Raw genomic sequence first — 14,843 nt, 5'->3', positions numbered from 1 at the left:
CTTAGAACTGTAACTGTAAAAATTAAAAAACGATTAATATAGATAATATAGATAATCATGATACAATTAAGGAAAACAATATCACATTGTTTATACAATTTTATGTTCCTCTATCCTTCGTGTGAATAAAATTTCCGTTTACTCACTTTTGCAATTTAACCCTTAACACATTGACTGCTAAATAAACAAAAATTGTGTCACATTGAATTCACATAACACAGATTTGATTCGTCAGTTGGAACTTATGTTACACCTACAGATCCGTTAGACCAAGCGCAGCGTGAGTTAAGTACAACTCACATGGTATCCAATGTGTTAAAGTTGATGCCCGGAGTGCCGTCCATTAGCGTTAACACAATTAGCTGTGTAACCGTCTCCAAAATGCGTCGCCACTACGCATACTAATTAGCAAATTGTTCGAATAATTTCAAACATCCAGCGGTAACAGTGTTTACAACCGTCAATCTGATAAACAAAACTAATGCCTACACATATATTCTGGTAATGTAAATTGTATGCGAATGTAAACAAGCAGAATTTATGAATCTCTGAGCAATTATTTATCGTACATAACACGTACATTTGTAAATTATCCGAGATTATTACTTCGAACTGTGAAATTAAATGAATCGAATACGTCTACTTAAAAGACAACATAACAATTGCATTGTTATATTTGACATTTATTTTTACTGAATTCGTAAAAATTTAGTTATGAGATGATAAATAATTATTGTTATTTTGAATAGCTCTCGATCGGTAAGAGAACTAAAAAGTTAAGGTGATCTTGATATTGAGATCACTTTATCATGTTGTTAATATTTAAAAAAATATTTTTGGCAGTTATATTAGACGAATTACACGTTTACGTGTAAGTGTTATTCCGACACAGAAATGAAATGTTTTAAGAGTGCTAGATGAATCATCTAATAAAAGGATAACACTATTAAAAAATCAATCTCTAAATCGTTGATACTACGAGCTCATTTTAATAGTAAGTTTACTCAACAGTGATGTTCTTCTCAGCGTTTCAAAATAAAAATACTCGCGAGTCGCTTAAATTTTTCTGTTCTCTGTATACTTGCATAAAGTTTCATGGAAGTCACGTTAGGCACTACAGGCTATCTTTGCGAAAACTAATTAATTAGAACGGGACTGGTGTAACGGTGTAAATAGTTCTTAAGAGTATCAACTGTTTCGTATCACTCGAATAGTTTCGTGGACGCTCGAGAAAGAGCGCAACAAACGCCAGATTCATGAGGAGAGTGAAAGTTTAATGAAAATATTTAACTTCGAATTAAATGCGGACGAAGCGTGAGTGTGCGTACGTGTAAAGAGCTCCTTAACTGAAACTATTTTATCTGATAGAATGATATTCATGGCACTCCGGTTAAAATATTTTCCATTCTATAGGATGTTCATATTGAGTATGCGCACACATTAAAAAATTATTGTAGAATAGATTATACATGCATAGATTATACAGATTATACATGCAATCTTCTCCATTGTGTTCTAGAGATAGAAATACGATTAAAATATTCTATGTCAAAAAGTCTTATTAAAAGCTTGTAATAAAAATCTGACCCGGGCTCAATTAAATCAAATCAACTTAAATTAAATTAATTTAACTAAATTTTTTATTATGTTCTATACAAAGAACAAAGTTTGCAAATCCATTGATTGCAGAAGGTAATATTGCATATTAGGAACAGTAGATTAGATTGTGTCTACAATAAATTCAATATTTATTTATACGTAAGAATATTGACTGGAAGTTATTCAATACCGAGTTTCCCTTCAATGAAAATAAAATTCTTGGGTTCGGCACTTGTGGGTGCCTCGTGTGAATAAATCCGAACACCTTCAACAATGCTTCCGACATCACAGAGCGAACTTAACGAAAACAGTCCTACAAGATCTCCAATGGAAAATCTTTCACAATGCATTCCATCCTTTGGACGTCGACGGATTGTCATCTTTTTTGATTTTCTTCGATTTCCCTCTGGAATTTTCTTTCACAATAATCCAGAACCACGAAACTAATTTCGACATTGGTTTCCGAAAAAGACCGTCGAGTTGAGTCTTAAAACATTGTCAGTGTAGTAGAAAGGATTTTGAAGTCGGTAATTAATTATTAAACAACTTTTGATAAACCAAAAGTATTACGTTCGAAAGAAATCGTATTTTATTCGAAAGCTAATATTTCAGTTCGTATTAGTTTGTTACGTTATTAATAATTATTAATAGGTTATTGGATTATTCTACATCATCGAATGTATGCAATTGAATATTATTTAATTAGGTTAAATAATTCTACTTTATTATAAATATTGATTTCTTTATCTTTATACCCTTTATTTAATCAGTGTGTAATGAACAGGATTATTTTTATTGTATCTGCGATGTATTGAAACGTGCTGAATATCGGTTTCATCTTATAATTGGATTTATAATTAACAATGTATGACTTTGTTATGTACCACACGAGTTTCGATATTGTTACTGACCATATAATTCATAGAATCAGTCGTTGTCGAATAAAAATTACATCTCATTGATTATTTATGTTACGTAGAGATGAGGATGATAATAGAAATCAGGAATAATTGTGCATATTTAGCAACTTATGCCGATGTTTCTCAAATTAATGTTTTATCATCTCGTTCCGCTGTAATATTTCTCAGATTTTAATATCTTCATCAATGAAATTTTGAAATTCTAATGAAATGATTCTCAAATACAACAGGAGTTTAAACAAATTTGTGCTTAATGCAGTTTTGTCCAATGAATATAAATTATGACATTGCATATGTTATTGTCAGATTTGATGTATTTATAACGTCTTTAAACTCTTAAGACATTAAAAGAGTTTCGGGATACTGTTACATTGTATTCGACCTATTCAAATTATTAAAAGAAAATATACATTTTTATCTTATTTCTGTTTTTGAAAATTGACGTAGGAAAGTCTTTCTTGCATAAAGATCCTCAACCTACTCCGCAATATTATCTTATTGCTTACATAAAATATGAAAATATTGCATCAAACCGAAAAGTAAATTTTGATATCGATAATTTTGTGAATAAAGTTCGGTTATCAAATAAGATTGATGGAAAATATAATAAACTTATTCGAAATTGTATTTACAACTTCAGTTACGATTTCAAATTGATTTTTATTATATAATGTTAATACACATTAGTGTATTCACTAATTCCTTGTACGTCAAGTGAAAATGTATTATATGTCAGTACATTTTCTTGCATTGTACTTTACGAAATTGTGGTGGTGTCTATACATATATATTAAGCCGTTTACTGCAGTTCTTTCTTTCAAATGTTTTTAAGGATGCGGATGCACATTGTCTTTCACATAAATCCACGAGGACAATACGAATGGACTGAGAACAGACTGGTGATAACACGCAGTTTCTTCTACTGAATGGAGTTTTCAGGTCTGTTTCGAATAATGGTGTCTTAAAAAAATATGTAACGAGCACAAAGATTAAACGTCATTAATTAAAATGTTCAGTCAAACACGTCAATATTTGAAAAAAAAATAAATTTTACAGTTTGACAAATAATAATTGGTAATTATTCAATTTAATTACTCAATTTAAATAAAAGATTAAATACAAGCAACCGTGAAAACAGATTTACTAAAATTTTAATTAAACGAGTTTTAGTACCAAAAATGTAAGATATTTGTTAGAAAAATCAGTAAAATATATCTTTGATTCGTATTATTCTCAATGTAGTGGCAGAATATATAATATCAAATATAATATTTAACATAATTTCAAGTTTTCTACTTTGATCTAAAACAATTTCAATTATTTTAAATATTGATATACTTTTCATCATTATGCCTACTATCTCATTTCCATTGTTTCCACTATTTTCACTTTTTATCACTTTGTATCAAATTATTACGAAAAGCAAACAACTCAATGTCTCAGCTATAAATATTAATATGACTAACAATGGTCGAAGAACAGGTATGCACATACGTGATCATATTTATTTATAAAACTCAAAATACAATAGGTCCTTCGTGTTGGATGGAACTTAATTAAACAATACGTACCCTGGAAGTACGATATAAGTTTGCATAGCGTAATCCCAAAGACGAAATTCTTCAGAATCTGGCCAAGTAGAGTGAAGGGCATACAGAAGACACCGAGCAGCAAATCCGAAACTGCCTGGAAATTCAGAAAACGAATTTCAAACTCTTAATTAATTTATGGGAGAAAGTTCGAGCCAGTTAACAGCGTGATCAAATTAATAAGGATCGTTGTTCTTAATTAAGTGGAATCTATCTTATAGTAGTTTTCATTACATGGAAACTTAAAATAATTTCTGCTCACACCATGATACCATGTTTATTATTTTAGCGAACAACGTAGAGAAGAACTACCATGAATGGAACACTTTTGTTTAGGACAAGATTAATAAAAAAATTAATTCTAATTCTAGTTTAAAATACACGAAAAATTAGTTCTTTTACTATGTACAATGATCTTAAATTACATAAATCTTTTTTCGCATCTTCGGTTAATATCACAAGAAATAATCCTTTCAATAAGAAGAAACTAAAAAAGATTTACAAAAATTTACCCATTTACTAGAGATCTTGTATCGATACGTCAATCATATCATCTTTTGCTCCCCTTCGAGAATGATACTTTCTTCGTGATCTCCTTTTTTTTTATCTTTTTTGTGGATTTTTCAACCAAGTTTGTTTTTTATTTTCCTGTGTCTTAACTAAATTATCTTCAAAAAAATTTCTAATATGTTTTAAATTTTTCCATTCATGGTAGTTCTCCCTTATGATTTTCATCAGTGGATCGTGAAATTAATTTATTGAATGTATTCGATGAGATGGTACGTACTAGGTTCGGTGTAATAAACTTTAATATATTGTTCGAAGTAATATTGCTCTTCTCTGTGATAATTTGACTCTCATAAATATAAATGGCTGATATTAGCAGGGAAGTTACATCTAATAAAGATCAGAAAGTAGACAGTCATTTCAAATAATTTTAATCAGAAATTATTAATTGAAGTTATTACATCGTAGAAGTCATGCATGTACACGTACAGTGTTCATCCCAAATTTTTCGAACTTAATAAACTCCCTTTTTGTAGTCCAGTTATGGACAGATTTTTTATTAAATATAGAATGCAAATTTTATCAGCATTTTTTCAACCATTATCTTTCGTATTTTGTGTTTTAATTAAACTAGTGTTTTAATTTGAAAGTGTCAATTGGATTGCTAATTTGTATGTTCAGTTGATGAAACCACGTATCCGATGATACAACAAAAATTATATTTACTTATAACAGTAAATTATACTTATAACAGTTGGATTTGTTAAAGATAATTTATTCTTAGATTATATAAATAGTAGAAGAGAAAGTTCGAGAGAGTTATAATGAAAATACATTTAGTAGATAGGAAGTAAGATAAGGTGATAAAAGTAAATCCTGCAATATGGTTTGCAGAACACCAATAAGATCAAGTGTATCTCACATTTATTATCTGTATTTTTTTGTTAATTTCTTAATTGTTCATATATTACATAAGTGTTAAAAATGTTTTGGTAATACATATTGAAAAGTATGCCTCACAAGTATTTAATCGGCAAATACAACAGACATTGAACAAAGTCACAAACGTTAAATATAGTATATAATCAATAATTCTTTAAGGAATTAGGACTTATGATAAGTACAAATTCCTTTTATACAATTATATTTTTTATGACAAAAACGAAATATAAACCGGAGAAAGTAAAACTAATAATTAGTAAAAAATTAATTCCATCGAACTAAAAAATTTAATTAATTCGATTTCACACAACGAAGATACTTATGTAACTGAACTGTCGAAGCCTTAATTAATTAATAACATTTTTATGGAAAATGTATTTTACGTAACGCATGTATACTACGAATGTTACAATTAGTTAAATTGTAAAAATAGGAATTAATACAAATGAATAGTAACAAATAACAAGCAGTACATTTGCTGAATTCATGCAGATTTTCTTGATAATATTAATTACCAATTTCTTATTTAGTGTTTAGTGTATTGTCTTTTCTTGGAAAATAAAATTATTTTTGTTTCGAGATCGTTGCTTTTGTTTATTTGAAAATGTAAAGCTCGTCCTCGAACCATAACATTGATTCCAATGTTTATATGGCAGATAGGTATGACAATGGCTCGTCCTATCTTTTCCAAGCATACGTAATTGGATCCGCTTCAACAATCACCCAGAGTTTCAAGAAAATGGTCGAGCGAAAGCTTGGATTCTGTTCACACAGACATTTCTCGAAAAAGACGAAAATGAACGAAAACATGGAAAAACCAACAGAAAATTAGGGAGATTTCTCGAACCTAAAGCGTTTGCCAACCTAATGCACATTGCCAGTAACCGGGACGCTGCGAAAACGTTCCTCTACTTATGCGACAAGGTTTGCATATATAAAATTCAACAAATTTTGAATTGAATACAAATAAAAATCATACAATCTGATTATTTATATTTACTTGTCTTCTGTTTATGGTTGGAGATGACGCGTGAAGGAAGGGAAACTTTATCGTCTTATCGTATCCAGCTCAGAAGAAGCAGAATATATGCAGACATTGTCGAGCGATGCGTCCGTTGGATGCCGAATGTGTCGCATGTGAAACTGAGGAAACCTATTTTCCTGTTCGATAACTATTCTGTCTACTGAAATTGTATTTTCGCACTGCAGAGTTTCAGCGGCAGCGATAGATAGCGTCGAAAACGATCAAAATTGTTCAACCGTGAACGAGTCAACTGATGCTAATTAATCGGAAAATTTGTTTTGTTTTGACATTCACACGCCTACAAGATATCAAATAATTATCGTGTAAAATATACTGAACTGTTATTTAACATTTCGCTTACCAGAAATCTATTAATGCCTATTAACAAGATCATCAATGATTGTGCTGCATGTAATTTCCTTTTCAATAATAATTCAAGAAGCAGTTAATAGATAGCATTAATCTAAATAATTTGTTGAACTGTGGATAAAGATATTATCTTCTTCGATCAGTTTATTACGTCAATTATTTTGTCAATTTATGACAAAAATGTGTAGATCGAATACGAAACGGTGAAAATATGTGAAGAATTTAAAAATACTATTGCACTAGTTTCAATGCAATACAATAATTAAAGAAAAAAGAAATGTCTATACGTTTTTGTCGTTATTCATTTGTGAATATAATATTCAAGTTTTCAAGATGTGGATATGTATGTTTCTTATGTGTATGTATTTGTGTAAAATTTAATCGACCACGACCTTTATATGATTTGAAATTTTATAATATGAACATCATGTAAGTACAAGTAATGCAGTTCGAATGACATTCATGTAATACGAATATAATAATATGAAGGCATAAATTCAATATAAAAAAATAGTTATCCTTTCTAGTATGTTATTTAATTTTAGGTAGCACTGACAGGGTTAATTATCCAAATTAAGATATTTTTATACGGTTCGTTCAAAAAACTCAATGTTAGGTCATTGTAGATATTAAGAGGAGCTGAAAAATATAGAATAAATTTTTTCAGCGTTCAGTTTAATTCTATTTACATAAATTCATCGAGGGGTAATTAATGCATATAGCTGGATCATTCGTACAAGAGGAGTACTACGAATTTTCTCCATTTCCTACAATCCTGTATTCAAATAAATAGAATTCACGTTCAAATGAATAGAATGCATGAAGCGATTGTTCATGCAGATTATTAATGCTTCGAACCTTACTTAGACAATCAATTTACGAGAATAATAATTTTCTAATCCGTGTGACTTTATGACAAATGTTAAACCGTACAAGTAAGTTAACATGTTAACATTAAACCAGTTAATCATTTATAGCGAGTGAATTAATTATGAATAATGATGAATAAGTAACATTAATAAATTTAATTAAGCTCAACATAAGATACATATGTGCAATGATAAGCAAAAATACGAACGATAATTAGAATGCAAATTGTATGCATTTGTGATAAAGATGAATAGATCGAAAGGAAAATAGTAAAAACATTTAAAAAATTCGAGAATACTGTTGTATCATTTTTGTTATCTTGTAATGAATGTAGAAAGTATCGTGGAAAACTATACTCGTATGGTATTATAAACAAATGCTTTTGCAATAACAAAGAAAAATTGATAAATGAATCAAATGGACTTCGACTGTAATAGTTTATTCCAGAGATAATCGAATTCGAATATTTGTCTAGCACATGGCCCACATTTCGATTCCTTGCACTGATGAATGGCAAACATTCGAGGTCGATTGTCCTAAAAATTATATGTAAAATATTCTTGCCTCTTTAGACTTATTTTTTTTTTATATACATATTAATATACTCTATAAGGAATTTATACTTGCGATGTAACACATATTATGGCTCAGGAAGTTTGATCACGTAAATTTTTTAAACTGATATATATTGATATACTGCAGAGTTTTATGCAAAATATTAATTGTCTGCATCAGTTGCAAAAAATAGTAACTAAATAACAAGTTTATTTTTTCTTGAATCATAAATACGTCGAGATTTTACAATTCTCTGAATTTTTCTACTATTTTAAATTGCAGCTGCTCAATTTTGCCATAAAAAAAAAATGCTATATTATCAGACATCTTCCAATTTGAAAGATTGGAGAAAATTTAATCTTCGTAAATACAATCGACTTTATTTATAAATAAAAATTGTCTGTATCAATTGTACGAAACAAGTATTAAATAAAGATGTATTAAGTATTTCTTCTTTCAATTGTTTCAATAAATCGAAAATAGTGTAACGAGATCCTTACGATCTTCTAATATCTGCATTGTTTTGTATTTCGCTCACCTATTTTTGTCATAATTGTATAAAAATGACTGTCCAGCAATAAAATACTTAATTGTTCTTAACTATATATCCCTCTTTATTAAAAAAGATTATTCTTGAAGCTAGTTTTATTTTGTCGATACATCGTTCGCATTGTTTAAAGTACCTTGGAGTAAAATAGTAGCAAATGCACATATTTTTTTTTATAATAGAAAACATTGTTTTAAATAAAACTTCTACACACTTGGAATAAATTTCAAGCAAGTTCTTAGAATGTCTTTAATTTTTGAAAGCGGTTTTAGCACTTATGAACCAAAACGTTCCTTGCTTAACTCGTTTCGACACTCTCTGCAACGTTATGAAGTGGAAGAGATAAGCTGTCATTTAGACAGATATCAACTATGAAATAACCTCGTGAACATTGCAGAAGATTTCCTATCACGTTTCCCATTTGAACAATCTAAATCGTTTCATTTCTAATCAGTTATAGACATTTAATCATGCTGAACACAAAGTGTACAAAATGTCGTAATATATAAAACCGAAATTTAATTTAAATAAAATAAATGAAAATCTCGTTGTATCGACTTTACTTAAATACTTTTTACAGATTCAGGAATGAATGAAGGAATTGTAGCTTTATAGTATATTTTACTTAATTTTCTAACACCCGTTGGAGTCTTAATTAAAGATTTGCTTATCACCCATTGTCTGCCTTAATTCATTTTAAACTCACTTGACTGGTCTCCATTGTTGAAGACAATGACTCTGAATTCAATACAAAGCATTGTTTTCGACCGCAAAAGTACAATCGATTATCAACACAGTACTCTTCTATACGTCACTCGGTTGGTGTACAAGTTAAATATGCATCTCATAAACGTGAAAATGATCTGTAACCAGAGCTGGGTAATATTTATACAGAAAATATTTGAAATACTGTTTTATATAATAGATCTTCCACAATTCAAATAAAACAGTGTTTCAAGAGGACATAAAATTTCAGTGAATCAGATATTTTATTTTGATGATCCACAGTTAAAACGTGAAACAAATATACTACTTTGATGGTTTAAAAGATAAAATAAAATAGTCAATGTTTCATACAAAAGATAAAAGATTCAAATGTAATTTAACCATTTAAAGTGACAGTTAATTATCCGAGGCAGCCACGAATCAATTTATACACACAATAGAGAGTTCCATCGATTTACCATTTTATGAATTAATTTGGAAAATGTTTTTGGAAAAATAGGCAATATTCTGAAATGAATGCACAGCGTTCACTGAGTTATACAGTAACTGGTATTTATTACATCGACCCAATGCTGCAGCAGCAGGAAATTCCAGCTATCTACATGAGTATACATTATTGGTCGAACATATTTAATCCTTTAATATTTAATACACCGGGTGATTCTATTGTACATCACTTATGTGTGACACATTTGGTTTTGAAATTATTGATGCACTAAATAAACTTTAATGTTTGATATTGTAAAATCTGATGATCCAAAATATTTTCATGAATTATTATCTTATTTTACACTTATAATGCAGAATGAATACTAAATAAATATTTATTTATCTTTTATCTTAGTAATTATATATCTGTAATAGAGAAGATTTTACAGATTTTATTTATCTGAATAGAATAGTTTTTAACGTTGTGTTCGTATAATCTGTTTTGCGTAATTTGTAATTGTACGTATCAAATTACTAATTTTGAATAGAATTTTGAATAAAATTTTGTTATTGTGCTGAGTAAAATAATGCTGCCTTTATATTTGGTATTGATGCATTGTTCAAATATATTTGATAATACATCATTACTCGAATATATTTAATAATATATCAATAACAATAAATTATACACATTGGCCTTCAAATAACTTTTCTAAAAGTAATGTTCATACGAGAATTAAGAGAAAAGTATCTCGATAAACGTTATCTTAGATAAAAAAATTGGAGAAAATAAATAAACCACCCTATACATATATCGAAATACAATACGAGAATGAGGGACTCGCGTATTTCATTTAATGCTGATGTGACATGTAGGGATTCATGGACTTCAACACCGATGACAGAAGAACATTTACATAGAACTACAATCCCTTGCAGAGATTAAAAATAAACGAATTGTACCGAATAGACTGAGCATTTTGATGCATTCGAAACGTATCTTAACCTATAAAATGCAAACGAATAAATATTTTTATAAGGTTTGATATCTTTCATATGCTACAATGATTAGAATAAAACCTTCATATGAAAAATAAATATTTAAATAATTATATTTTTTTAGACTTTGATATTTAACAAAAGATGCATCTGAAGCGTACGTTAACCTATAAAATGAAAACAAATAAATGTTTCTGTAAACTTTGATATTTTTCTATAGGCTACAATTATTTTAATAAAACCTTCATATGAAAAATAAAATTTTAGGTAATTGCATTTTCGTTGAATTGTCATTTAAAATGGTAATTCCTTCGTATTTGCAGATCGCGAAATATATTTACTTGAAGTTTGTTTAAACAGTTTCCTGCTCAAAAAATAAAAGAAAATGAATCATATTATACTTCTGCGATTATTATGCTTCTTAATTCCTGTCGGTGAGTATAAACACCGTTCATAGCATGATATTATAATATTTGTTCGGTAATCATTCCCCTAATGCTTGACGGATAAAACTGTTCGATGAACGAGGAGAAGTTTAACTGTGAATTAAATGACGAATAATCTCTGCAATGATATTACATCACCGTAAATATGTGCAAACATCGAGGAACATCATTAAATTAGTGAATTGATCATACTTAAAGAAAAATTTAGCAAGCTTAATATTATTCAAGTTGTACAATTAGTAAAAAAATTATGGCAGTAATCATTATAATTACAGGTATAAGGAATGTTCTATGTTGTTCTACAATTATGTTCTATCAAAAAGAAGAGAGAGCACATACAGATTTCTATATAAATAATCCACGATCTAATTGTTGAATTCTTTATCTCCACTTTATTTAGCAATTAAGAATACTAGACTATTTTAATTAACGTTTTCATTAAGCAAATTCTGGTCACTAAATCAAACCGATATGATTTCGCAATTCTACGTTAATATATTCACTATCACGCATTCAGCTTATCAGATGCGGTACACTAATTATCATAACAAGGATCTCCGCTTGAGTAAGATTACAAAAGCATCGTGAAACCGTAAAACATTTATTAAAATTTCATACATTCTCATTTTATTCTTGATTCGCAAAAACCAGCAGCGGAGAAAATGAAATTTTACTTAACTTCTATTTCTAAAAATTCCTTTATGAATTTCCAAAGAGGATTCCACAGTCTGCCCATAACTACCCGATGTCGGAGATACGGGATTGAAATGATCTTCCCTTTTGTAAGCGTATAACTTGCTTCAGGTGCGCGTCGAACTTTGAAATATGAAAGTCTCGAATCAACCGAATAAAACTGGAATAGTGTGTGGAACCAGGTACATATTGTGGGGTAGCCAATTACTGTGCCTTTAATTTATTTTTAAGCATAAAACACAAAAAAATTTGCGAATTTTATTGTAATGCTATAATTTATTTAAGACTGTTATGTCGGTAGCGTCATTGAAATATAAAAGTAATATCAATCTATTCGAGATAAAGCGATTTCAAGTAATAAATTATTTCGTTATTTTTTTATATTAAATTGGTCAAAAGAAATAATTATCAACAGAAAGATTTTATTTTATGAAATTTTTACAACAATTTGTTTAAAGCAACAAGGTGTAAACCAGCCCCAAACATTTAAAAATTCATAATTATTTCAAATTATTATAAAATACAATAGCATGTTATTTGAAATAATATTTATAAATATTGAAATGATATTTCAAATATCATTTTAAATGTGCTTAGCTCTGTCGTAGATCATCGGCACACATTAACTACTAAGATTTGATATTTATCTAATGGGAGAATTTATTTTAATAAAATAAACTTTGAAATTTACCTTTAAATTCTTGAGAAATGTCAATTAAATTGCTAAATTTGTTTTTATTAACGTAAACCTCTGAAATCCGAAAACAGGGTACAGTATTTGGCTCCTATATTCTATCCTACGCTTTACACACCACTGTTTTCCGTAATAACGCTAGAAAGTTGGAGTATGATCCTGCGATGGAGAATAATAACGTGCGCTTATCGGGAACACGAACACATTCGAACCGATCGTTTCGTCACACATGTCAACCGTTCGAGAAAATTGCGTGCACCCTCGAAAAAGATCTATTCAGACATTGCACCTGAGACTCCAATGATCGGGTAGGGTTACTGTTGTGTCGCCGTATTTCACCGAACGACAGTAGAAAATTGATCGATAGCAAGTGGCCGATACGACGGTGTCAAATGTATTTTCATAAAGATGGATAAGACGATGGTAATTCTTTTTCGAATGTTTATGTTATGATAAAATTTACATAGGTGCCGAAGCTGTTTTGACACCACAACTACAGTAAGTTTTCCCTAATTCACGCTCAGATTACCCATAAAAATGGACAATTTGGGAAGAGGAGATACGATTATTCGAGCCTTGCGGCTCATTTTTATAATTACCTATTATCAACAACTATAAAAACGAGACGCAAGGTTCGAATAATCGTATTTAATCGTATTTAATTCATACTTAAACGTGTCAAGCAAACGTATTAAAATATTGGTTGAAACACATCGATTCTTTTAAACGTTTAGTTGAAATATTCATGAACTTTTATGGATTATAAATTTATAATATAGAGACTAGGATGAAGAATAAAAAGCTGATCAATTTGGAAATTTTTTATGGTAAAAATAAAGTAAAAGAGTTATAAACGTTTGTTATTGTACGTGCGTTTCATATTTAAAAAATGCCCAAATACCATAAATGTATAAAAATTCGCTCTCCACTTATTGCTGACAAGCTGTAACGCAACGCAGATTGAAACAAGTTGATTACGATGGCATGTCATAAAATAATTCATACGTTACAAATTGCACCGTAAAACATGTTATGTGTACGGTATACAAGCGGTGTTGTAGGAAACTGTTTAATCGTTCATACGGCAAATCTCGGGATCGATACTATTCGAGAGATAGAAATATTTATTCAGGAACTAGTGTCCCAGGAAAAATGTGTTATATTTAAATAAAGAATCCTTTACACACTCTAATATGTTGGGTGAACATAAAACAAAGTTATAAACAATTACCTGAGTATTGAGATATTCCACTAGTTAAGAAAGATTTCATGAATCCTAGTACCTATATAACAATTTATAGACGAATTTCTGAATCTTACTATGTTAAATTAGAATTAAAATTTAAAAGTTTAATTTTGTAATATCGATTACGGTTATAATACACCTACGTTTCGCGAATCCTAATGAAATTCAGAAGATCTGATACATTAAATTTAAATTAATTTGTCAAATTTGAACAAATAACGAAATGTTAACAAATATTAGTCAATTCAAAATTACAATATTGTTACAGCGGAATGTCGTAAAATGTTTAAAATAACTGTTACGTTACAACAATATTCTAAAGTGACGAATAAACGGTTCTTCACTCAGACGAGAACGATTGAATCCCAAACGACTGCGACATTAATACGTTAAGACTCGTTTTCGTTATTAAAACTCGAAGAAAAATCGTTGATGCGTTCGGTAAACACAAGATCGTGACGTCGCAATTTTCCGCGAGAGGAAACTCAGCGGAAAAGTTTTTAATGCTTCGCGTCCTTTCATTGTTACGAGTTCGGCGGTATTTCCAAGCTGTGCGACGTGTTGATTTGCATCACTAGGAGCTTTGGGAGAGGCGGATGAAAATATCAAAAACGCGATAAACAAATTTCTCTTAGAATAAAAATGGAACAGGAAACCTTGTTAGCATCACATTATATACTTTCATTTC

General features: G+C 29.5%; 1 protein-coding gene and 1 long non-coding RNA gene across 2 annotated transcripts in view; one reads left to right on the top strand and one right to left on the bottom strand.

Annotated features, from left to right (window-relative positions):
- The window catches only part of LOC143258888 (uncharacterized), a 186,985-nt gene that overhangs the window by 60,789 nt on the left and 111,353 nt on the right, over positions 1-14,843 (top strand). The window lies entirely within an intron of this gene.
- Positions 1-14,843, bottom strand: part of LOC117219482 (cholecystokinin receptor type A) — a 108,937-nt gene that overhangs the window by 44,557 nt on the left and 49,537 nt on the right. The window contains exon 3 of the mRNA XM_033468658.2: positions 4,091-4,205. Within this exon, the coding sequence (XP_033324549.1) occupies positions 4,091-4,205 (115 nt within the window). The remainder of the gene's footprint in view (positions 1-4,090; positions 4,206-14,843) is intronic.

This window comes from Megalopta genalis, chromosome 2 (assembly GCF_051020955.1).
Source record: "Megalopta genalis isolate 19385.01 chromosome 2, iyMegGena1_principal, whole genome shotgun sequence".
In the NCBI taxonomy this organism is placed as follows: Eukaryota; Metazoa; Arthropoda; class Insecta; order Hymenoptera; family Halictidae; genus Megalopta; species Megalopta genalis.
The sequence above is the reverse complement of the archived record's forward strand: the minus strand, read 5'-3'. Positions and strand labels throughout refer to the sequence as shown.